This window comes from Ailuropoda melanoleuca, chromosome 3, assembly GCF_002007445.2.
Source record: "Ailuropoda melanoleuca isolate Jingjing chromosome 3, ASM200744v2, whole genome shotgun sequence".
In the NCBI taxonomy this organism is placed as follows: Eukaryota; Metazoa; Chordata; class Mammalia; order Carnivora; family Ursidae; genus Ailuropoda; species Ailuropoda melanoleuca.
Window position 1 is genome coordinate 45,552,149 of NC_048220.1, and position 25,779 is coordinate 45,577,927.

Genomic DNA, 25,779 nt, shown 5'->3' on the forward strand with positions numbered 1-25,779 from the left:
CATCGCCATAACCTCCAGACCTAACCTGTCTAAATAAAAATCCTTTGCCTGAAAATTCTGTCCCTCCATAATATATACACTGTGTTAACACAGTGCTGTGAAGTGACATTCCCAGGCTGGAGACAGACTGACTTTCAGGGACTAGGGCAATTCCTGCAGATGCCCACCCACATCCATCACTGGGGTGCCAGCCCGTATCGCGAGCGCTAGCTCCTTGGCTTCCTGCTCCGCTCACATGGGCATCCTTAGAACAACTATGGCTCCCTGACCCCAAGGAAAAGCGGAGAGCAACTGGTAAAGCTTGGGCTTGAAGAACACTGGCAAAAAGGCTGGCTCCATTTTCAGTACCTGTAAATTCTCACAACCAGTGACCTCTTTATTTTTCTCGTCATTCTGTAGAAACAAAAAAAGTATTTCTTAAACAACAAAACTCCTTTTCGTTGCCTAACATGGTCATAAGGCTAATTAGAAATACAAAAACGAAGAAAAATGAATCGCTACAATCCCACCAGCCACTCTGTCATTCTTGCCTTTACATAGGTTTTTAATTTTTTCAAAAAACTGAAATAATAGTGGACATGATGTTTGCTGACCTCTTTCGTTGAGTACTAAATCACAAATATATTTCAATATCTATAAATATGCTTCTGCAATATTGTTCATAATGGCTGCATGGCATTTCATTTTATGGACATGCCATATTGCTTTCATTCATGGCAGGAAGCCCCAGATGCAGACGATTGAGCTCGTCTTGTTCTCCAGTTCCCAGCCAGTTTACGCCAGAGTTCATTTATTCTATCCCCACACCTCCTTTCTTCCCCGCTTCCACACACTGTAGGCAGCCATGTTAATTAAATGGTTTATCTTTTTGTGTTCTTATAAAATACTGGTATTGTTTTGTATGCATATATTTTTAATGTATAAAAACAATTGTGTTAATCTGTCATTTGGGTTTTGTTTGTTTTTTCCCATCAAGCTCTCTGTTGGTTCACAAACTGACTCCTGTACCCAAAGAGTGAGGAGAGACGGAAGAAAGAGGTAGACCGGTCCGGATTGGTAGGTGGCAGGTTTAATAAGCAAGAAAACTTATGTATGAGGCTTGTCTTGGGTGCCCACAGACGAGTAGATCTCTGCCCCCACGTGCCAGAGTCTTAAAAGTTTATATACAGGTCTTAACGTGATTCCGTTACGTGTCCTATCCAGGTCAACAGAAGGTGGCTCTCTCAAGACTTTCCTTGAAACCAACTCCCATTGTGGGAATGGTGGGTGGAGTGTACATTCTAAGAACAGGGGAGGGGGTGAGGAGCCTCTGGTGGTGCAGGTCCAGCTCACGGGTCAACCAGTAGTCATGTCCTCTTGGTGACCTCCTCCAACACCGTATGTTTAAGATTCAAATACATTGCTATAGCTATATCTGACCCACTGCTTCTGATGACCATGTAATACCCATGGTGGGTGTCTTTCCATTTTCCTAGTGAGGAACACTCAAACTGCTTTGAACGTCCCCCTCCATAAATAATGCCGCACTAAATATTGTTGTGGAAATGTGAGATTTTCTTAGGAAATACACCCTTATGGAATTTGTGGGTCACATATTTAACTTGACTAATTGCTGTCACAGGTTCTTGAATTGGCTTCACCCGTCTACATCCATAAGCCATGCACACAGTTCCTATAACCCCATACCCCACCAATGCTATTATTCAGATCTTTCTTTTTGCCATACTAATAGATACAAACCTTTATCTCATTTTAAGTTGTATTTCTCTAATTCCTAGTAATGCCAACAGGTTTCCAATGTTCCTATCCCACCCAAGAATATAGAAGATCTCCCAATTTGTTCACGTCATCTAATTTATTAAGTCATTTATCTATTATTGGGTATTTAGGTTGTTTCCAAAGAAAAGAAAAAGCAAAAAAGGGAGACCCAAGCTGTTGAAGAAGCCCACAAATGAACATGCAGGGAGAAGGAAGAGATGGATGGATACTCTGGTGGCCACCTGTCCTCTGCTTACCTTTGTGGGGTCTAACACCTTGTCTTGAACAGTCAGATGCTTAGAGAATATCTCGGTTTGGGGGGATGAGGGTTTAGTGAAGGTCAGTATTTAATTTTTTATGAACAAAAATGGCTTTTTAAAAAAAAAATCTGTAGAATAGTTCTTTCCTTTCTTAAGACCAGCAGTATTCAACAAATGATTTCAGATTATAAGTAGATGGGATGGAATGAGTGTATGGGTGGAGGGTAGGAGGGGGAGCATGGGAGTTTAGCAGCAGAGTCTTGTGGCCTGGCAGTTGTGGCAAGAGACGAACAGGCTTTACACCCCAGGATGTCTCACCCTTGGATTTGAAGTCTCCTTAGCCCCTTATTCTCATTTTGCTACAAAATTTCCTTTTAGAGAATATGGAGCAGCTCTTCAACTCATTTGACTCATGGAGACTAACATATGACTCAGCTATTGATTGATAAGATTAGGGAAAGATATTTTGCATGAAATCATCTGGCTTAGAGTCTAGAGCCAAACCCAGTCTAACACAATTCCAATATCCAGGGGTGGGGCAGAGGAATCTGTTTGGTAATGAATCCCCCAGATGATTCTGGTGATAAACCAGTATCTGGGACCCATACATGGCTGGCCCATTCTTCTGCAGCCTTCAAGCTAAACCCCCCCCACCCCAGTAAACGTTCTAACTCTTAATGTTCTAGGCAACTGATTCTAGTTAAACACCCAGGATCCCCAGTTGTGACTTGCTTAAAACTAATCACATTCTTTCTTGCTGTAACTCAAGTTAACTTTTCATTAGCATTCAGGGCAGAAAATAATGTCAGCTGCCCCTCTTGCAACTTATACAGAAACATTTAAAAGCCATTTATCTCATACATTTGTGAACTTCAAAATTGCAAATGACACTTATGGGGGAATTGGACGAGTAGGAATGATATGACAGCTTCCTGTCTGGAAATTTTACAGGTAATGCCTGTGTTTGGGTCTGTGCTGTGTTGGGTTAGGAATGATGGCTGCTGGCTCCGGGGAAAGGTATAATTTGCCACCCGATTGCGGGAGTCGCAGTTCACACAGAGTCCTCTGTGATGGCGGCCAGTCAGCTTGTATGGACTTCAATGCTATTTGCTTCAGTACCCTGTGAAATGCAGGGTCAGCTCACTGAGCTACAACATGCAATAATAACACATTTTTATAGGGGCAGCTTGTCAGAGCAGTAACAACATGCGATACATAAAACCAATAAACACACCATGTCTACAGGTTCTATCCTAGTAACCAGGATAAAGCAATAAAATTGACAGCAGCTATCAAAAAAGCTCCCTTTCTGACTTTGCAGGGTGAATTTACTGTTGCTTAAAACAGAGGAGCTGTCACAAAGCCTTAGATTAGCGTGCAGTTACAGAATTGCAAGTTGCATGACATGGAAGGGGCGCGTGCCTGATAAATGAAAGCAAGAGATGGGCAATTACATCTTGCTGGGCCTTAGGACCCCACCGTCTTTCATGTGATGTAATCTGCCTTGTGGATATCCTAAAGAGAATTCTTGTGTTTTTGTTTTTACACATGAACTACTGCGGAGGACAGTGTGGCTATGGAGTGGTAAGTCAGCAGTTAGCATTTCCTATCCACAGCTTAAATCCTGAAGTCAGGTGAGAGCCTGAATTTGCTAGAATGCACAGGGAACTCAGTGACTCAGTTATGTCTCAGACTGGATTCATAGAGTGTGGACTTCCATACTCTATGATATGGATGAAGGGAGAAAGGAAAGCGTGAAACCAGTGAGGAAGGAAGGAAGTGCAGAGAGGGAAGGAGAAGAGGAAAGAAGGGAATAAACAGCAAAGAAAGAAAAAGGAAAGAGAAAGAGAGAGGGGAGGGAGGGAGGAAACAGTGAGTATGGTGTTTGCATCTTCACGGTCACTACCAGGAATATCTCCCAGACTTTCCAGAGCTGATCATCTAATTTACTACAAGCAGATGAACACAATCAATGAAACACATTAACTGTCCTGCTCCCATCCCCCCCTGACTTCTCAAAGGCGAATGGCTCTGGCACAAGAGTGGGCCACATGGGGTGCTGTAGTTGGCAGGGGTGCTCTCTCGACTTGGGAGGGTTGGCCAACGTTGCCTCCAGGTGCCTTGAACGAGGGGACTTTCCTGTAGCAGCAGTGAGGAAGCCGTCTGCACACCGACAGAGCCTGGGCAAGGCAGCCAGGCCTGCTTCTGCGTCAGGTCTGTCCTGAGCCCAGGCCTCTGTGAGCAAAGACCTTGGTCACTGCCAGACCAGGCCAATACCAGCCCAGCATTGGCTCGACCTAGCCTTCTCAGAATGGTGCCCCACCATCCTAGGCCCAGGGAAGGAAGAAAGGTCGATGAGACGAGGAGGCTCAGTCTCCTATTTCTAGCCCTTACTTTCGCCTTCCACACACATGTTTAAACAACTGCATCTCCAATGCTCCCTCAGGAAAGCTGAGGAAAACTTCCTTTTCAGGCACCTGTTTTCCCAAACACTGATATTCAAGGTAATTAAAGCCGCTAATTACGTGTTCTTTCATTTCATTAGCAGAGCGGCGCTCAGCCTGCCCTCGCTCCTGAGGTCCAGGCCGCCTAGAGCTCAGGGGGATAAGTTACCCATTCATCGGTGCCACCTCTCTTGGCTTTGATGGAAGGAGGCCTTTGAGCCCAGGAGTTGGAAGTTACCTGAGGATGGGGAACAAGGTGTAAGTTCTTGGACACTTTGACTTGCTTCCAGAAAGTAAGGGGAAAGGGATAGACGCTTCCGAGTAAAACTGAGATCACATGCCTGCTAAGAGGCCCTGGGTGAACTGTGGCCTAGGAGTTAGCTGGGAATTCCTGCTTCTTAGCATTCCTCGGGGTGGGAAAGGATGAGGCCAGTGAGACACCCACCCTGGGTGCTAAATTTAAGGGGGCACCAAAGAACTCAGTAATGAAGATATTTTAATGCAACATTAAATTAAAAAAAAAACTGATGCAAAATATCAACCATGAATAAAATATCAAAATTTTAAACAAAGGCAGGCTCAGTATTACTGATTCTCCCTTTGCCTCAGGCTCTAATATGGTTCAGCATGGGACTATTATTATGGATCCTATTTTTTTAAATGTTGATATCTTATTTACCATGTATTTCTTTCATTAGTTTTTAAAATACTGCATTAAATAGTTTTGTCTTGCTTACTGAATTTTTTGGCTTCCGCTTAAATTTTGCACCCAAGGCAAGTAACTCTCTCTCTTTACCTTAGCCCCCACCTTGTGTTCTTTACCAAGAACTTCTGAGAAAATTTGGCCTCCCATCCAGTACTACACAAAACAATCCCCCTAAGGCTAGCAGAGCCTTTGAGGGAGAGGTTTGTGGCATTTCTTCACTATTTCCTGTCTTTCTTGCTGTTCTCGGGCATGCAGAGGTAAAGAGAGCTTGCTCCCCAAGTTTCCATTCTGTCATATGTCCCACTCTTATGCCCTCATCTGAAGGGCTAATAAATTCTGATTGGTTATGAAAATTAATTTTATTTTGATAGCCCATCAGATTTTCATAACTCTAAGTTACCACCTCTAGCCTAAAATTAGGTATAGAACTCAAGGCCATATAAACACAACACCTGAGTACAAGAGGTCCCAGCTCTTGTCTGCCAGTGAGACTGCAGGAGACCAAGCCCTAAATGAGTCTGACCCTTTGCGCCTTGTAAGGCCTAAGTCATAACACTTTCCCCTTGCCTGTCCTCTCTCTCTCTTTCCATCCAATGGTCTTGTCCTCTCTTTTGCACTGATATGCCCACTGCTGATGCCCCTGGCCACACCGGAAACGCAGGAAGCCCGCTGATTGTGTCCTGGCTAGCTAGCATACGGCTGCGCTTTCCTCCACTGTCAATGTAAATGTGCTGTCTCGATTGCTGTCCCAGGTGAACAGACTATTGAGAGCTAGCCTGGGAACCAAGCCACCAATTATTTCATAGTTCCTGTGGGAAAGAAGCTTCTAAGGACCAGACATCCAAATGAGAAGAGCATTTGGACCACAGCCCATGTGTAAGGTAGGATTTGTAACGTAAGAGCAAGCACACCAGATACGTAGAAGTTGCTTCCAGGGTTCTGAAGAGAGGGTGGCCAATGTAGCAAAACTCCTAGACCTTGGGGGTGGGGAGCNGGGGTTTTTTGCTTTTTTTTTTTTTTTTTTGGTAGCTATTTACACCCTAGCGTCTTTGTAGAGGCCTTAGAGACGTAAGGATTAAGGAGATTAGTGAAGTCGATTTGATGTCAAGATTCATTTCTCATTTCTCAGCCTCTTCTTTTAAATTCACTGTGTATTCCCTTTTTCATTTAAAATAAGCTTTGAGACTTTATCCTCAACAAGTTTTTCAAATGACTGCCTTACTGAGGACTCCGAGCCCAGCACAATGTCCAAGCTGTGAGAGATGGAGCTTGGGCTGGGGCTGTCAGCCCTGCCTAGTTGGAGGAGTTGATTTCCTTTTAGGGTCAGGGTAGGAGCTGCTTCCAGGGGTGTCCACAAGCGGAAGGGAGATGGCCTCCTAGTGCATTCTTCTCCTGGCCTTTCCCTGCTACTGGTCCTCTAGCAACCTTCCATGTGAAGAAATGGATTTGAGTCTCTCACAGCTGTTGTTGGGCCCTTAGTCAGTTTAAGTTCCAGGAAGGTTCATTAGCTCTAGGACTCAGAAAAGCATAGCAAATCCCTGCCCAGCTGTCGGGGCCAATCTGAAAAGTCTGACAGACCGAAAAGGAACAGACAACAGTTCCTTTACTTGGGGCATTTTCGCTAAACACATTTACTTGCCATCTCTAGAAACCTTCAGCATTAAATGTGCTGGTATTTCCACCTCAGAAGGAATTTAACTGAAAAAATGAGCAGAATGGCAACCAAGAATAAAAATACTACAAGAAAGAAAATGCCCATGGCCGTAATCCCACAAGATAGTTTGACATCGGACAGCTTAACTCCCTTTAAAGATGGGGGGTTTGCACACTCAGTGTTCTCCGAGCCCTCAAATTTCTGCAGGTTTTCCTTGTACCATGTTATAAAATGAATATTCGAACAAGTGCAGTCCAGTGGATTGTGACTTAAATTAATGGTGCTCTGCTGGGACAAGGTGGGGAGGAGATGAGATGGGACGATGCGGATGTTATTGGCGGCCATATTGAGGTAGATTCCCTGAAGATGACTGAGAGCATCCATGCTATTGCCTGTCAGGCTGTTGTAGCTTAAGTCAACATGACTCATTTTCCTAAGGTTCTGGAATGCTTGCTTGTCTATGGAGAGGAGACCACAGGAGGATAAAATAAGAATCTCCAAGCTGCTCAAGGTCTGAAGTAGGTTGGTCTTTGAGATACTCCCATCTTGAAAGTGATTCCCCTGTAAATTGAGAAGGCGGAGATCCACCAGGCCTGTTAGAAAGTGCTGGTTCCCAGTGTCCAGGAGACAGTGAGAGAGATTCAGAACCTGTAGGACATGGAGGTTTTGGAAAGGACTTTGCGGACCCCTAACTTGCAAGTGGGTAAATGCCAAATCTAGACCTTCTAGCTGAGGACATTCTTTGAACGCCTGGCTCTGGAGACCGAGAGGCTCATTGTAGCTCAGGTTTAGGTATCGTAAGTGGGACAGGTTTTTGAGCTGAAGATTGCAGCAGTCAGAAGCTTCTATATCACTGTGGCTTAAATCAAGTTTCTGAAGATTTTCTAGTTTTTCCAAACACCCAGCACCGAGATCAAGTTTCCTCATGTTGCCTTTGATAGAGAGGTCAGTAAGGGATGGAAAACTGGCAGCACTGATTTGACACAATTGGTCAAAACTATTTACATTGAGAACTAATTTCTTGAGAGTCTTCATCCCCTCAATCCCAGAGGGTAACTCATTTAAGTGATTTGCTGTCAGATCCAATTCCTGGAGTTGAGTGAAGCACCGGAATGTGGCAGGGGAGATATCAGAGATGGTGTGCTTCTGTAGATTGACGCTTTCAACAGAAATTTCACAAAGTCCGTCAAACATGGCTGAAGTCAGGTCTTGGTCATCGGTGTCGTCATATGACCCCAGCCAGAGAGACTGAGTAGTAGAGTTCTGTAGACCTTTTAATACAACAGACAAGTTAAGAGTCCCTCCAAATTGCAAACTCTGGAAGATTTTTGAACGGAAAGCTCCAGGCTCAATGCCTTTAATGTCATTGCCATTGAAATTAAGGCTCAGGTTGGTGGTCTGCTCCAGAGCTTGTACGTCTTCACTAGCCAGGTAGTGGATAGCATTATTCTGAAAATCCAGAACTTTCAGATTCTGGATTGGGAAGTTTTCTGGGAACTTAATGGAGGAAATATGATTGCTTCCAAGGTGCAAGCTTTCCAAGTTTTCCAGATTGTGCACTGGGATAAACTCGAGATTGGATATTCCTGTTTGGGTTAAGAAAAGATGCTTCAGCGACTTGGGCCCATTAAGAGATGTTTCTGCCATGAATATCAGGGGATTTCCAGTCAACACAATTGTGTTCAACTGATGATGGTTTTGAAAACTGTCTTCATGTACCCAGTTGATCTGGCACCTTGGAAAGATAATAGATTTAACAGTAACGGGAAAAAAGAAAAACTCTGTCACAACCTATATTAACAACACCGTCTTCTGTGTTTTGTAAAAACAGTATACATTGTTACTTGAAATAAAACATAAAAAACTCTTCAGTACGATGATCTGTTGAATTAATGGGTAGCCTCAGTTCTGAAAACTCTGATGTAGGCTTTTTTCCAGATATCTTGCCCCTTTGAATTGAACTCTCAGAGGTTTGTGTTTAGAATCTAGGGAACAGTGATTTGATTGTAGGCAAAATCCAACTATTTACTATTTTAAGTAAAATGCGGTATTTTATATATAATGTATAGTATAGAACATATAATATGTAATACACCTGAAAATACTGGGTGTTGCACCTGAAAATACTGGGTTATGCATGCATACAGAGACACAAACACACATAACTCCCCTGGAGATCAATAAGGGAATTCCTTAGAATTCCAATTCCCTTAGAAAAAGAAGCTGAACTCCCTGGGAGCGAGTGAGCCCTGGAGCTCGCTTTGTTCTATCTGCCAGCGTCTGCCAGTCCTTGGTGGCCTAGAGCTCGAGGTGTAATAAGCCACATGCACGAAGGCAGAAGACAAAGGTTGGGGTCCAAGCAGGGTGGGAGGTCCTATCAAAACCTGTAAACCACCAAGACCTTCAAAAGCGATCCATCCGTTCAGTGGAAGACCTTTAAAAAAAAGTTTGTAGAGGATGACCTTGAGGGTATGTGTTTTTCTTGGCCATAGCTCTAGATGGAACAACAGCAATAATGAGAGATGTCTCCTCTGAGATTCTCTAACCATAAGCTTACACTCATGAGGACTGTGCCTAAATTGACGCTGGAAAATTGAGTTCCAAGTGGCTCCAGAATGATAGTGACTTAGGTAATTGGCAGAAGTCAATGGAAATTTCTTCAGGAATAATGTACCTACTTAATTCATTTTTAATATGGAAAACTTTGAAATTTACATAAATGTAAAGATCATAGTACAATGAACTTTCATATATCTATCACACAGTTGCAACAGTTCTCAAGAGTTTGCCATATATACTTCTTTGCTTCTTCTGTTCCCACCTCTCCCTCCTGAATTATTTTAAATCAGCCCCTAGATATCCTGTACGTATTTCATTATGCATCTCCAAAAAAACAGAAGCTTATTTTCTATAGCCATAATGCCATTGTCTAATTCCAGGAAAGTATTTTTTAAGCAAAGATTTACATCGTTTCAAACGCTGAATGATCTCAAAGTAACATTTCGCTGAACACATAAGGGAATTAATTAGTCAAAGTCAGTTAAAAAAATGTTCTACAGGGGCACCTGGGGGGCGCAGTCAGTTAAGAGTCAGACTCTTGGTTACAACTCAGGTTGTAATCTCGGGGTCATGGCATAGAGCCCCGCATCGGGCTCTGCGCTCAGCATGAGTCTGCTTGAGGTTCTCTATCTCTTGCTCTCTGCCCCTCCCGCTCATGCTCTCTCTCTTAAGTAAATAAATAAACCTTTAAAAAAAAAGTTTTATAGAATCAGGTTAAAACAAACAGCAGATGCCAGAATTATGAGGTATATCTGGTAATATATATATGATTTATAAAAGAATATGAGATATACCTGATATATATTATCAGAATATATAATAAATATATTCCTATCAAACATGTGTTTGATATGTTTAAAGGAAACAGTGTGAACCAATAATATGATGAAGGAAAAATGTATTAAAACTCATGTGATATATTTGTAAAATGAAGTCATTGAAATTTACTGAAATAGGAAGTTAATGAAATCGAAAAACCAAGGACAGTTTATACAAGAGATTATACACAGTGGAAAAGGATACTAATGGACTAAAAGTAGATGTGAGAAAATTACCTAGAATACAGTCCAAAACACCAAATGGTGGAAAACAAGAGGGACATACTGACATAGTTGAAAGATGGATAGGAAGCTGTGATATAAATCGAATCAGAGATCTAGAGGAGATGAAAGAGTGAATGGGAGCAAGCCAAGTTTCAAACAAATAATGGCTAGAATATTTTAGAATTGATGAAAGACATCATTTGAGGATTCCAGGAGCCCAGCGATCTACACAGTGCAGCACTGTGATATTACAGAGAGCCAAAGACAAAGAGAAGCCGCCGGAAACACCCAGAGAGGAAAGGTTTCCTGTGTGTGAGCAGTGATTACGTAGACAGGTGATTATCTAGCAGCAACAAGGGAAGAATGGAACAGCAGCATCAGAGGGCTGAGAAAAATAAATAACCACCAACTTGGAATCATGTCAGGAAACACTGTCTTTTGAGAATCAGATTGAAATAAAGACATTTTTGGAAAAACAAAATCCGAGGGAGTTTACTGCTAACAGACTTTCACTAAAGAAATTGTTAAATACGTACTTCAGAAAAAAAGGAAAATTATTCCAAGAGAAAGTCTGAAAAGCGAGGTGGAAGAATGAGCAAAGAAAACGGAAAACATGTTGGTAAAGCTAAAGAAACTGTGACTGTTTAAAGTAATAAAAATACTGTCTGACTGGTGGCCAGGTAAGAGGCAGGGGCTGGGGGAGCTAAGGAGAGGGAGTTTAGAAAGTATGAAGTGTTTCCCAGAGGGGAGGGGATGGGGGACTGGGATAGGCTGGTGATGGGTATTAAGGAGGGCACGTATTGCATGGGCACGGGGTGTTATACGCAAATAATCATGGAACGTTACATCAAAAACTAAGGATGTACTGTATGGAGACTAACATGACATAATAAAAAATTATTTAAAAAAAAAGAAAGTATGAAGTGATATTTGTGTCACCATTTGAAAATAACAGAAAAGGAAACCTAGACTCCTCTAGCTGGAAAAGTTATCCTGGCCCCATGCCTTCCTTAAAAATGTGGTCAAGCTCATTTCATCTAAAAATGAGAAATGGTAAAGCAGAGGGAAAGTAAATGTCCTGGGGGCACGATGAGTAGATAGTAGAATGATCTCCGTCCCTGTCTGAAAGGGCAAGGCTTTGTCTCAGTGAAGTGTTGGCAGGCAGCCCATGGAATCTTGGCCGTGGAGGTGGCCTGGGGTCTTCTGGGGGGCTCTGGACTGGGAGTCAGGAGAGCAGAGTCCCAGTTTCCTTACTCTGTGACCCTGAGCAAAGTCACAAAATCTCCTTGAGCCTGCATTTCCTCATCGAACACGAGCTGGACGAAAATATTCAGCATGCCTACCTCCAGGGGTGATTATAAAGATGAAGTGGTCTTACGGATGCGAATGCTCTGCCCTCCGCACGCACTCAAGCCGAACCACCAGACAAATAGAGCTGCTGCAAGGGATGCAGACCCATCCACACGCAAAGCCCTTTCCCGTCTTGCACGCACACGCACATGCACACACACGCATGCATACATAGGCACACACACACGCATGCACGCACAGGCACACGCACACACACGCATGCACGCACAGGCACACACACTGCCTTTCCCTTCTGGTGTCTTCCATTATTTCCTTGTGATACTTCTGCCCACTGGTTCACAGACACTGGTTCAGCATTTGGAAACCTGATTCTGCTTCTAAAGTTAAATAATGGGGCTCTTTTTCCCAACTTATAGGGGGAAAAGTTAGTAGCTTCTGTGTTTCTCCTGTAAATTTTTCTTAAAATGTCATCACCCAAGAATGAACTATGGCATCTGATTTAATACAAGATTTGTTTTCAGTTTTTTTTTTTTAATCAGTATTCCTTAGAACTTCTTAACACTGCTGATGCAATCTAGTTTAAAAATAATCCACTTTTCTCTCCACTGACTGGGTTTTTTAAATATTATATTTCACCTGCATAAAAACATTTCATGGGAAAGATAAGAATGCAGGATACACAGAGTGTCCCTGTGCTCCCCAAAGAAGATTCTGGAAACAATTTGAATGCAAGTTGTGTTATTACATAAGTAAAACATCAACTACAGATAAGGAACTCAGATACATACCTGGTTAAATCCAAAAAGATAAGATCTACGAGTCTGCTAAAAGTTGTATTTTCAATTGCAGGCAAGAAATTAAAGCCAAATTCCAAAAATTCTGTTGTGTTTGGTAGAGTGTCAGGAACTTCCGTGAGACCTAAATTTTCACAGTTATATGTGTTGTTGGCTTCTTTCTGATGAGAGAAACAATGTAAACTCATATCAGAGTTGGTAATTTGATTGACTCGCAAAATTACAAGTATTTTATCCTTTGAGCAGCAATCCCACTTCCAGCAATCTTTACCAAGTATATACCTGCAAAGACATAAGGTGACTCCTGCAGAGGATTATTTACTTTAGTAATTTTTGTAATAACAAAAGATGGGCAATAACCAGATTATTCATCAATATAGGGCTTGTTGAAAGAAACACAGCGCATTCACAAGATGGAACCTTCCGCAGACGAAAACAGAATGAATAAGATCTCCACATGCTGATACGGAGTGATAGCCAGGTACACTGTATGTTGTAAAAAGCCAGGTGCAGAATGTACATAGAGCATGTAAAGTATATGGTACGTAGTACATTGCATATTGTATGCTACCTTTTCTGTAAGAAAGGTTTGTGTATTTCTTATATTTGCAAAAAGAAATGGAAAAAAGCCCAAAGCTCATTGCCTGAAGGGGAAGAAAGGAACCAGATAGAGGAGCAGGGGAGGAAAGAAGACTTCTCTGGTGATACTTTGTTTCATAGCTTTGATTTTGGATGCATGGAAATGTTTTATTTCAGTTTGAAAACAAACAACTCTGCATTAGGATCACTAAAACAAGACAACCCTACATTACACACTTTCTGATGTGAGACAGAACCACTTATGAGGTATTCGTGCCTCTCCCCATCCTGCTCTCCCACCCCCGAGAGTTAAATTTGCATTTAAGACTTTAGGCTTAATTTATAGTCTACAGATGATATGAGGGATTTAAGTTAAACAGCACCACAAGGTAGCACTCAGCCAGATGCAGAAGGTGGGGCATTCTATAGAATTACTGATTTTTTTAATTGACATGTAATGTATTATTTGTTTCAGGGGTACAGGTCTGTAATTCATCAGTCTTACACAATTCACAGCACTCACCATAGCACATACCCTCCCCAGTGTCCATCACCCAGCCTCCCCATCCCTCCCACCCCCCTTCACTCCAGCAACCCTCAGTTTGTTTCCTGAGATCAAGAGTCTCTTATGGTGTGTCTCCCTCTCTGGTTTAGTCCCGTTTCATTTTTTCTTCTCTTTTCCTATGATCCTCTGCCTTGTTTCTCAAATTTCACATATCAGTGGGATCATATGATAATTATCTTCCTCTGATTGACTTATTTCGCTTAGCATAATACTCTCTAGTTCTATCCATATCGTTGCAAATGGCAAGATTTCATTTTTGATGACTGCATAATATTCCATTGTATGTATATGTGTGTGTGTGTGTGTGTGTGTGTGTGTGTGTGTATACACACCACATCTTTGTTTTATAGGCTTGTGAATTGTGTTAGGGAAGTAGAGAGAGAGGGGTATGGGACAAGAGGAGATTGCTCCTGTCAAAAGAGACAACGTTCTTTAAGAGATAAAAGCAAATAATAATAGAGTAAACTTTGTTTTGATTCAGATTCAAAAAAAGCATTAGGAAAAGACATTTTATAGACTATCAAGAAACCTTGAGGATGAGATATTAAAAGATGTTAAGAAATTGTGAATTTTATTAATTATAAGAGCAATGCTCTTACTCTTTTGAGAAGCCTTTGGGAGTATTTCTGGATAAAATGACTTGTTGGGGATTTCCTTTAAAATGCCCAGGGCAGAAAGGAGGGGAGGAGTGGTGAGGTGAAATCAGTAGGCAAAATATTGATGATTGTTGAATGTAGATATATATTCATGGAGGTTCCTTGTAACTAAGTACTTCTGTTAGAAATTTTCTTAATATTTAAGGAGGGCAGGTGATGTGATGAGCACTAGGTTTTACACGCAACGAATGAATCATTGAACTCTACACAAAAAAAAAAAAAAAAAAGGAAAGAAAGAAATTTTCTTAATACAACATTTGAATAAACCAGCAGTGTGGCACAGACTGTAGGTCATGAGGCCTTGCAAATTTGAAGCATGACTCAGGTTGGATCTCTGGAACCACAGGCTGCTGCTACCAGACCCTGCACGGGGACGCAGCCGTGCACGTAAGCTCAGAGGACGGCCTCATCCTCTGCCCCACGGGAGGCGAGTATTTAGAAGTCTGCTAATCGCTGCTTGTTAGATGCCTTGCCTCCAAATCTTGGACCAACTGGATAAAAATGGGAAGGCGTTGGCCATGATTTATCTGGATGATACCTTAGGATGAAGGGGTGTGGGGTGGGATGAAGGTCTGATGGGGTATATTTTGCATGAGGAGGCTCCCAGGAAAGAAAGAAATGATTTGCAGCAAAGTGCACCTGGGGGCCATGTCTCACATGACGTCAGACTGCGCGTGATTTCATCCACCCTTTCAGCTGCTTTTGCTGTCCCCGCACAGTGGTCCTACCAGAGGCCCTGCCAAGACTGTCCTGGTCTGGGCAAGACCTGCCCCAGCAGATTCTAGCTCAGCAGCTGTCCTCAAACTGAGTTGCAAATAGTTCCTGCTTAGCTGGAAACAGAAGACTGAGCACATCCTCCTTCACTGTGAAGCATGGCCGTCACTGCCGTTGAAGTGCTTTTTGCTTGATTCTGGCTTCTGCGTAGCGGGGCTCATTTCTGTAGGCTCAGTAAGCAGGCTTATCTACAGGAAATCACCAGTTTTCTTCCGCACTGTGATAGTATTATGAGTGTCACTGATGAAAATGCTGTTATTTTTATTTCCTTGCAATTCATTCTTCAGACCCACTTGAGAGACCCAAAGTCCTCTAGGCACTGCCACAGAGTCACCTTATGTCCTTGAAATGCACACTTCGCATTTGAACTTAGATTAGGCGACTGGTGGGAAAAACACATGTTGCTAGACCCACTAGCTGCCCCAGTGGCTGCTAAGGTTTGGAGTAGCTTTGAGAAGACATTTCCCTTTTCTGTTCTCCACTGGCACAGCTGATGTCACATACACTTGGAGAAAGGGACATTTCCAAGATTCGTCTGCTCTATTCTGTTCCTTCAGCAAAGGCGCCATGCTGGCAATTCCCTCCTTCTCTTGAATATATAAGTGCCCATGACACCTAAATTAGTCCTCTTCTGTGCTTTACTAAGCACTTTACTGCATTAATGTAATTCAGAAAGTTGAAGATCCAGCAGGAGCTCTACCGAGCCAGTGGCTGAGGGAGCTTCTACCAATTCAAAGGCAGATAAATGAAAAAGCTCAGTTTCAACCCAGTGAAAAACAGAGAACCAGTGGGTAACACTACCACAGAGTATGGGGAAACCCACCATGAGCCTGTGTCATACATTAATCTCTAGTTCGGTATAAACTGCAATGAACTCTCTGCCCTTGATTCCTGGAAGAAAGAGGCAAATGACAAGAACTGTGCTTATAAGAGAATTTTTAAAATAAGCACATTTCGGAGAATGTCCTAAGCTACACGGACACACGCACACATGGCTTTCATCGTCACACTCCTGTACAATCACAATTACTATTATGGATGGTCACACAAAACTCCCCGTGCTCTGGAATCACTCAAACAGCATTAAATTGTTTGCAGTCTATTGTATTTTTTTTTTAAGATTTTATTTTTAAGTAGTCTCTGTACCCAGTGTGGGTCTCAAACTCACAACCCTGAGATCAAGAGTCGCATGCTCTACCAACTGAGCCAGCCAGGTGCCCCAGTCTATTGTATTTTTAAAGCAGGAAGTACACACACACACACACACACACACACACACACACACGCACGCACACTATGCTCCTTCTCTTTTTTGTTGATAGTAAATTGCAGACATCGTGTCCCTTTACCCCTAAATTTCCTGAGAACGAGGACATCTCTTCTATAACTACAGTGCCATTACCAAATTCAGAATATTGAACATTGATATGATGTTACTGTCCAATATACAATTCATATTCACATTTTGGCAGTTCTGATACTGTCCTTTATAGTAATTTTTTCTTTTCTTTTTTTTTTTAAGTTTTTACTTATTTATTTGAGAGAGAGAGACAGAGATAGCAAGAGAGCATGAGCGGGGAGAAGAATGAGAAACAGACTCCCAGAAGAGCAGGGCGCCTGATGTGGGGCTCAATCCCAGGACACTAGGATCATGACTTGAGGTGAAGGCAGACCCTTAACCAACCGAGCCACCCAGGTGCCCCAGTAATTTTGTTTTTCTAATCCAAGTTCACACGTTGCATTTAGTTTTCATGACTCAGACTCCTTTGGTCTGAGAAAATTCCTTAGCCTTTCATTGTCTCTCATGGCATTGAGATATCTATATCTATAGATACAGATAATAGATTTTTTTTTTAACCAAATGCGGCCTCATGTTTTACAGAATGTCCCTCACTTTGGGTCCTATCTTTCCTCATGATTTGATTCAGGTTACACATTTTTGGTAGAAATACTACATGAATGAAGCTGGGTCTTTCTCACTGTGAGGATCCATCTCAGAAGTTTGTGAGAGTGTGATTAGCAGAGTGCAGGATTCTGGGACCGCGGAACAATGCAAGAGACAAGGAAGGGACAGGAGGCAGAAGGGGGTAGAGCGTGGCCGCCGCCGTTTTGCCCCGGGTGGGGCTGGCTGCTGGGGGCTGGTGCTCACTTGCTTCTCCAGGCAGACACCCACCCCTGCTCATGCGCCCCTGTGGTTCCTCTGCATTCTACACGACCACTTCCTATGAAACCAGCTTTCCTTCTCTAGCCTTCAGTGCGGGGTCACTCTCTGAAATGACCTTCTCACTCTCCTACTTTGGCCAGTTCCATGGCAGACAGGTCCCTTGTTGCTGTGAACTCATGCAGCTGGCAGGCCTACCCTCTTCCCAGTCATGGGGCATTTACTCAGAACCCCATGCGCACTGGGACCTGCACCAACCACTTCGTCTCTAGGGTCCTGTCGGAGCTGTGCCTTTTACACCAAGCAGGGCTCTGAGTGTTCCATCTGTGTTTGCGATCCCTTTTCCTCCCAGGTATTCATTTGCATTTTTTCAATCAGGGTCGTATTTTGCTTCCTTCTACTGTATCTCAAACTTCCTGCTATCCCACTGTATTTTCTCTGCTCAAGCGTTGAAATCATTTCCTAATTTTGAACCCTTTGAGTTTCACCAGGTGCTGATTCCCACTTTTCCAAAGTCTCATCTGCATTTGGCACACACAGCGACCAGCTCCCCCATGAGTGTGGAGTCTGAGATGCTGAACACCGACCCTCCCTCCATTTTTCACTCCTGTGTCCAGAGATAGCAGTGTGACTGCATCAGAGTCACAGTTGTTCTCTGAAAATGAGATGTTTTCAGGAGGACACAGTCTTAAAACTTGGTTGCCTACCTGACACCTCCAGGCAAAGGGCACTACAATTATATGCAGTTCATTTTCTCTTTGTCTTGAGTCAGACTGCTTGGGGGCAAATGCCAGCTCTGAACCAGCAAACTGTTCTCTGAGCCTTCTTTTTCCCCAGTTATAGGTGGGGGTTAACCTTGTTTGCAGGCCAGCTCTGAGGATTCATGAGATAGTGTTTGTTGAGCACTCACAGGAGGAATTCCCTCACTGGATCATCACCACACCACGTCATTGTTCTCAGCTCTTCAGAACCCTTTGTATCTGTGAACTTGTCAACTTGGCGTTCTCCTAAAAAGAAGCTCTACGAAGCACTCCCCACCCCTTCCCAGAAATGAAGGACTGCCTCCTACCATACTTTTGAGGGGACAGGATAGCCAAGATGAGCCCATCTGAAATGAAGAGGCATGTCTACACTCCAAAGTAATTATTCAAGAGTGCATCTAAAGTGTTACCAGAATTGAAATCACAGGACACTTATGCAGCTATGCTTTGCACATTGTCAGCCTCCAAACACCTGGTCATGGCTCTAATATTTTGTTATATACGGTACACACAGAGAACATGTAGAATATAACAATGGAAGATTCCACATGGAGGGTTTATGGATGTTCATTATATTTTTAGAAATTGTCTAGGTCTGAAATATTTTCCAAATAAAAAGTTTACTAAAAGATTCATCTTGACTCCCACTTCACATCATATCCGAAAAGGAAAAAAAAAAATTCAAGGTGGACTGTAGATGTAAATATGAAACCTAGCAACAGAAATAAATACAAATCATGCTTCCAGAAAACATAGGATATATCTTTATGGCCTTGGGGGAGGCAAAAATTTCTTAAAAAGGACAGAAATACACTGAAAATAAAGTAACAATAACAAATTAATCTACATTAAAATTAATAACTTCTTTTTTTTTCTTTTTCTTTTTTCTTTTTTTAGATTTTATTTATTTATTTGAGAGAGAGAGAGACAGCCAGCGAGAGAAGGAACACAAGCAGGGGGAGTGGGAGAGGAAGAAGCAGGCTCATAGCGGAGGAGCCTGATGTGGGGCTCGATCCCATAACGCCGGGATCACGCCCTGAGCCGAAGGCAGATGCTTAATGACTGAGCCACACAGGCGCCCCTAAAATTAATAACTTCTGTTCATCAGAAGTTAAAAGTGGAAAGGCAAGCCATACGGTGGGAGAGGATATGTGCAATCTGATGAAGGACTTGTATCCACAATACATAAAGAGCCCTTACAAATTAGTTTTAAAAAGACCAATAACCCAAGGGAAAATGGGCAACAGAGTTGAGAAGCACTTCTCTCTCTCTCTCTCTCTCTCTCTCTCTCTCTCACACACACACACACACACACACACACACACACGGATATGTAAATGGCCAATGAAGTTGAAAATGTATTCACTTTAATCATCAGGAAAATAAAAATTAAATCCTAGTAAATACCACTACTCATCCATCAGAATGGTTAACATTCTTAAACAATGGTGAGGCTCTCAGTAAGTTCACAGAGCCATCAGAACTCATACACATTGCCAATGAGTATAAATGGATACTGACCCTTTGGAAAACGTTTTGGCAATACCTACTGAAATTAAATACCTGTATACCGTACATGACCAACTACACCCCCACCCTGGCATACACCTGATCAAGACTTGCACATCTGTTTTCTAGAGACATAGATATGAATGTCCAAAGCAGCAGCATGTATAATAGCCAAGAAATTAATAACAAAGCAAATGGCCATTAACAGTAGAATGAATAAATAGTGCTTCACTAATACAGGAGGACACCACAATACACTAGTAAAAAATATATAGTATGTGATAAAATAAACAAATGATTGCTCTATGCAGCATTTTTGGTATATGTCATGTATTTAATGCTGGACAAAAGAACCCAGACACAAAAGAACACATAGCATGTAGTGTCCTGTATATAAAATTCACAAAGAGGCAAAATCATTCTTTGGTCACAGAAATTAGAGTACTGCATGGCCCTGGGGGCTAGTGACTGGAAAGAGGCCTGAGGGGGCTTCGGAGAATGTTTCTTGATCTGTGTGCCGGTCACATGGATGTGCTCCCTTTGGTGAAAACTGTCCACTTAGGATTGGGAAACCTTCTGTATGTATGTTTTATTTCAATAAAAGGTTTATTAAACTCAAAACAAAGCAAAACAAAAGCCTTGTCTTCAGGATAGGGCCTGATGAGCTAATGGGGGCCAACAGGAGCACACATTCAGTTTGTGGTTAATTCTGCTTAAACTAAAAGAGGAGAAGAAAAGAGGAAAGGAAGGTGAGGGAGAGGGCTGGGCAAGTTGGGGTGATCTGCACTTCAAAAAAGGCCAAACCCTTCAGCCCAAAGCTTCCTCTCTCACCACTCCCACTTTTATTCCACTTGCCAGCAGCCCAGAAGTTCCTTACCTTGGGACCAAACTCTCATTCATCTTTGTATCCCCTAGCAACTTCCCAGTAGTCACGCAGAGTGACAGCTCAGGAAACAGCCTGTGAATCCTGTTACCAAGAACTCATACACAATAGAGGATGTAAATGAAAGTATAGATCCAGCATTAATTGCATTGGTTGCAAAGCATTGAAAATTCAGGTCCTTTTGGAGGGAGAGTTGCAGGTAGGTTGTTGAATTGAAAGGTTTCAGTTTCACCTGACTTACCCAAAAGAGAAAGCTCTTGCTGCAGCATAGGGCCAGGACTGGAGATCCTGGGACCCTCAGCATCACTTCTGCCACCTGAGGAGGCAGGGAGGCTGTGGAATAGGCAGCACAAGGCCTAGGGTGCTCACCCTGGTGCTTTCCTCTCCTCTGCCAATGCTAGGGCCAAATGCAAAAAGGAACTGGTAACTCTGGAACCTCGTGTTCTCAATAGGATGTGAGAGTGTCCAGTATTTCCACAGGCTTTCCAGAATCTCCCAGGACTCCCTTGTGGGCTTCTGGAGGGCTTTGTAGCGATGCAGGGATTTAAGAATTGAACTGGGAGGCTTAAGAGGGGGGCATTTAAAATAGCTTGCTTCCCAATGAGCTGGAATTTAATTGTGATACTATCCAACCTGAGGATGTTGGCATACCTCCCTTATCACTGAGGTGGTGGTGTCCCCACTCTGACCCTCTTATCATGCCCCCTACGTGTCTGTGTATAATTGACCTTCCAACCCGAATGATGAGGAGGTAACCTTCTGGGGTTGATGAAAACCTCTTCCTTGACCCTTTCTGTTGGGGGCTGATTTGTGTTGCCCCCAAATTCATATGTCTTAACACGAGTACCCCAGAATGTGATTTTATTTGGAAAGAGAGTCTTTAAAGAGGTAATTTAGTTAAAAATGAAATCATTAGGATAGGTCCTAATACAGTATGCCTGGTGTCCTTAGAAGACTAAATCGGGACACAGACATGTCAGAAGGAAGACGATGTGGAGACACAGGGAGAAGATGACTGTCTACAAGCCCATGAGAGAGGTCTCAGAAGAAACTGGCCCTGCCAACACCTTGATCTTAGACTTCTGGTCTCCAGAATTGTGAGAGGAACAGTGGAGCATTTTAGAAGTTGGCAAGAGACTGCGGCCCTTCTCCTTCCTCTCTCTCACCACCCTCTCCAAGAACTTCCCACAAGTTGGTAAATATTGTTATGGGCCAAAACAGAAGATGCAATCTGGCTCTATTCTCCAATGTTACTCCTGTGGGTTAATAAAACAGATGGAGGGCTGTCCAATGCGAGGAGAGAGCCAGACTCATTCAGAGTGATCTTTATATGCTATAAAACCTGGCACAGGCCATCTTCACTAATCTCCAGGAAACCAAACAACTGTTTGGGGTAGTGGCCGTATGCTAGGATGTTGGGCAAACAGCACCTCCATGCCGGAAGCCCATTTGGAGGGCTGCCCTTTGCCCTGAGACCCTGTTGGTACCTTATGTCCCAATTAGGATCATTTTGAGGGAATTATTTGCAGAGGAGGAAAACACTCACTTCTTCCAGTGAAGAATCTCCCTGATCACCCCCTGGCTGAGCTCTATGGCTCCTTCTTCACTCTAAAGAAAAACTGCTACACACCGTGTCACCCTTTTAAAGACCGTGGATGTTGGGAGGCCAAGGCTCAGATAGGACTGCATGCTGAATTGCAAAATTTCCAGGCAGTTTAATCTGGATAAAGACAAACAGTTCAGACTCACCTCAGTGCACATCTGATCCGAGGAGATGATGGGTTTACAGCTGGCAGAAAACATCATTGCCAACAGGAAGCAGCTGGCACGGGGAGCCATCGCCAGAATGAGGCCACCAGCTTGGTGGGCTTATCCTGTGCCTGGAGCAGAGAAATGGAATCCAGCTCTAGTGGCTTCAGTAATTCGGCAGGCAGAGAGGTGCTCAGAAGGGTGAGATGGGAACAGGAAATGCAGTTGATTGCTCAGTTCTTGCTGGGCCTGTGCTTAAAAAAAAAGGGGGGGAAGTTCCTTTTGCATACCACCAATCCTTGCCCAAAATAGCTGAGAACCCAGCCCCAGAATGGCCCAGTGCATTTCCTGGCAAGCATGAATCAGTTGAGCGCCCCTCTGCGGTGGGTCACCCGGCCTCTCAGTGTGACGGTTTTCATTAACTTCGGCCAGCTTCAAGGGTTTGGCCAACTCCAACAGCTTCTCGTCCCTTTCCATGAGAGAGGCCGTTGAAGCAGGAAGCTGTCCTCACAAAGGAAGCCACTCTGTTAGTTGTCGTAGGGGAGCGCTGTGGAGAGGTGCCACGGCATGCCCTGGGGCAGATGGAAGGGCCAGGTTCTGTGGCGGGGCCTGCTGGAAGTGGGAACTGGGAACGCCGCCTCTGGTCTTGGTATGGGAGGACGACACCTCCATCCTCTGACCTTGTGATTAAGGCCTAATAAAGCGGCTGAGGTGGAACGGAATCCCCCCTTTTTTCCTTCCAGCCCAGGGAAGTAAGGAACACTGCTGTATATAGGGCACTCCGGTGGGGAGAGCTGGGTTAAGGATGTCAGCCTTGGCTCTATTTCTTCTCAGAAATAGCTTCAAGCAGGATTGTAATTACCCTTATCATAGTGCAAGATGGGGTAGTGATTAAAGAAAGTCAAAGTTCAGGCCTTCCTCATTGGGCTGACTTTAGCTACCTCAGACATTGTTTTCCAGCCTTCTGGAAAGAGGGGCTGCTTGGCATTACCGTTCTCGCATTCCATTTCCCAGAGCCCGGCTCTTGACAGCAGAGTTCAGAATGACTTGAGATGCTGCCCCACTACTGTGTTACGACTGCTAATCAAGAATTACAGGAGCTACTATTTATCGAGCACCTATTAGATGTCAGACACCACGCAGGGGTTCTTTGTTTGTGTTTATATCCTTAACACATGTTCTACCATAGAGGTCCTGTTATTTCCCCCTCTTTATAGATGTAAAAACTGATGCTTAGAGCAATTAAATGACCTCTCCAAGGCCACACAACTAGGAAATGGTGGACGACGGCTTCGGATCCATGGTCTCGCAGTGGAGACTGTACTATTACCCTCTGTAATTTCAGGAAGAGTTTTGCTTTCTGCAAGAGTGAAGAATGGATGGGATGAAGACAGTTCATCTGCAGATGTCAGAGCAGATGCTAAAAAGCAGAGGGGGTGGGAGAAACCATAGCCTATGCACTGTGCTGGGGCTGCTACCAATATTTAGGCTTTTCTAGTCTTACCCCTCAAATGCCATCCTCATCGATGGAAGCAGTTCCGAGGATGCTTTTGGTAAAACTCAGTGCAAGCAAACTCCATGACAGCCTACCATGCTTTAAAGGCATGTATCTCGGTGCATGGCAAGAGCTCTGGTCTTGAAGGAGCGTAGTGTTTTTTTTTTTTTTTTAATGTTTCTGAAGATTTTTAATCTTTTTTTTTTATTATATTATGTTAGTCACCATACAGTACATCCCCGGATTCCGATGCAAAGTTCAATGCTTCATTAGTTGCTTATAACACCCAGTGCACCGTGCAATACGTGCCCTCCTTACTACCCATCACCAGTCTATCCCATTCCCCCACCCCCCTCCCCTCTGAAGTCTTCAGTTTGCTGCTCATAGTCCATAGTCTCTCATGTTTCATTCCCCCTTCTGATTACCCCCCCTTTCTTTATCCCTTTCTTCCCCTACAGTTCATCCTAGTTCTTATGTTCCATAGATGAGAGAAATCATATGATAATTGTCTTTCTCTGCTTGACTTATTTCACTTAGCATTATCTCCTCCAGTGCCGTCCATGTTGCAGCAAATGTTGAGAATTCGTTCTTTCTGATAGCTGAGTAATATTCCATTGTATATATGGACCACAGCTTCTTAATCCAGTCATCTGTTGAAGGGCATCTAGGCTCCTTGAAGGAGTGTAGTTTTGGGCCCGAAGTCCACTGACAACCAACCAAGTGAACTTGGGCAAGTCATGTCACTTGTCTGAGTTTATTTCCCACCTGAAAAATAGAACAGGAATTCCAATTCCTGTCCTGCTAACCTCCCAGGGTAATTATGAGGATCAAATGGGATCATACATGTGAAAATGCTTTCTTAACCTTTAAGTCCTCCGTAAATATGAAGAATGTGTTACTCCTCTGATTAACCAATTCCAATGTCATGTAAATATCACTATCAGGAAATTGTCTCCTGCCCCAGAGACGTTGAAGAGATGTATTACTTTTCTTTTTAAAGAAAGGTTTGATGGCTCAGTTAAGGCCGTAGGTTTTTGTTATTTTCTGAGGCCACACTATTTGCATATGATTTACATGTGTTTGCATAATGGATTCAAAAGACTCACTGCAAGTGTTTAAGAGTAAAAGAAAATAAATGAATGTGAGTGACCTTCTGCCACAGCATTCAAATCAAATATTCAGGGCATAATACCCTGAAATATGAAATAGATTAAAATTTAAACTATTGCAAACAGATGGGAAGATAGGTTTTAGAGTTCAAAGGCAAGAATGAAACCCTTATTTGGTGCCAGGTTGTAAAGAATCACATGCTCTTAAAGGTCACCCCATCCAAATGATTTCATGCCTGAATTCTTTCCTCTACACCCCTTACCCCACCCCTTTCCATAGACAAAGCCTATACACTACATTACCTCCCAGTCTATTCTGAAATGCTTCAGGTGACAGAAAACTTACTGTCCCCCACAAATTGTTTTAGCAAATTTTGACTGTTTAAAACCTAAACCATCAAAGCACTAAAGTCTTCCCTCTGACTTCCCTCCAGTGATCCTCCTTTCCTCCAGCCAACAGAACAAGTTCAAGTCCTTACCTTTATCTATTGCTGGTCCTTTAGCTTTTTGATAGGAGTTAAGATGTCTCTCAATCATCCCCTTTCCAGGTTAAAAATCTCTAGTTTCTCCAATCATGACATACCTGTATGCATCCTAATCCCTTACGGTCTATCAGACTCTTTTCCACATCTCCCAAGGAAAGCAGTGACTTGAATTCTCATTCTAGCTTTACCATTAACTCATGTGTCACTGGGAAGGTCCTTCTGTGTCTTAATGTCCTCATCTGTCAAATGATGGAGTTGGGCTAGCTTATCTGTAAGGCACTTCTTCATCTAAAAATCCAGTTTGTCTGTTTCAAAAGCGTGATTTCCATTTTACTTACGTAACTGATTAGCTTGAGTCAATGAAATGGACTTCTACTTGCTATTTGTTGGCAATGATTCTTTCTTACTCCAGGTGGGCTTGCCCTTTCTTGGCAAACATAAAACGGAGAGAAGTTTGGCTGGAGCAGTGGACATCAGGATTACTGTGATCCCAACCGATTCACGGTGCCATTAAGGGATGGAAC

General features: G+C 43.1%; 1 protein-coding gene across 1 annotated transcript; it reads right to left on the reverse strand.

Moving 5' to 3' along the window:
* Window positions 1–1,047: 1,047 nt before the first annotated feature.
* Window positions 1,048–22,509, reverse strand: CD180 (CD180 molecule). Its single transcript, XM_002915882.4, has 3 exons — window positions 22,167–22,509; window positions 12,524–12,690; window positions 1,048–8,557 (listed from the first exon to the last, which is right to left on the reverse strand). The coding sequence occupies exons 1-3, from the start codon at window positions 22,254–22,256 to the stop codon at window positions 6,829–6,831; spliced, it is 1,986 nt and encodes a 661-aa protein (XP_002915928.1). The 5' UTR covers window positions 22,257–22,509; the 3' UTR covers window positions 1,048–6,828.
* Between the last annotated feature and the right edge of the window lie 3,270 nt (window positions 22,510–25,779).

Bases quoted from the DNA above. Each gene is read 5' to 3' on its own strand.
- CD180 (XM_002915882.4), bottom strand. From the start codon at position 22,256: ATGGCTCCCCGTGCCAGCTGCTTCCTGTTGGCAATGATGTTTTCTGCC. The intron at 12,691-22,166 runs GTGAGTCTGAAC...TTCTCTCATCAG, and splicing joins CGGATCAGATGTGCACTGAG to AAAGAAGCCAACAACACATA. The intron at 8,558-12,523 runs GTATGTATCTGA...TATCTTTCCAAG, and splicing joins ATCTTTTTGGATTTAACCAG to GTGCCAGATCAACTGGGTAC.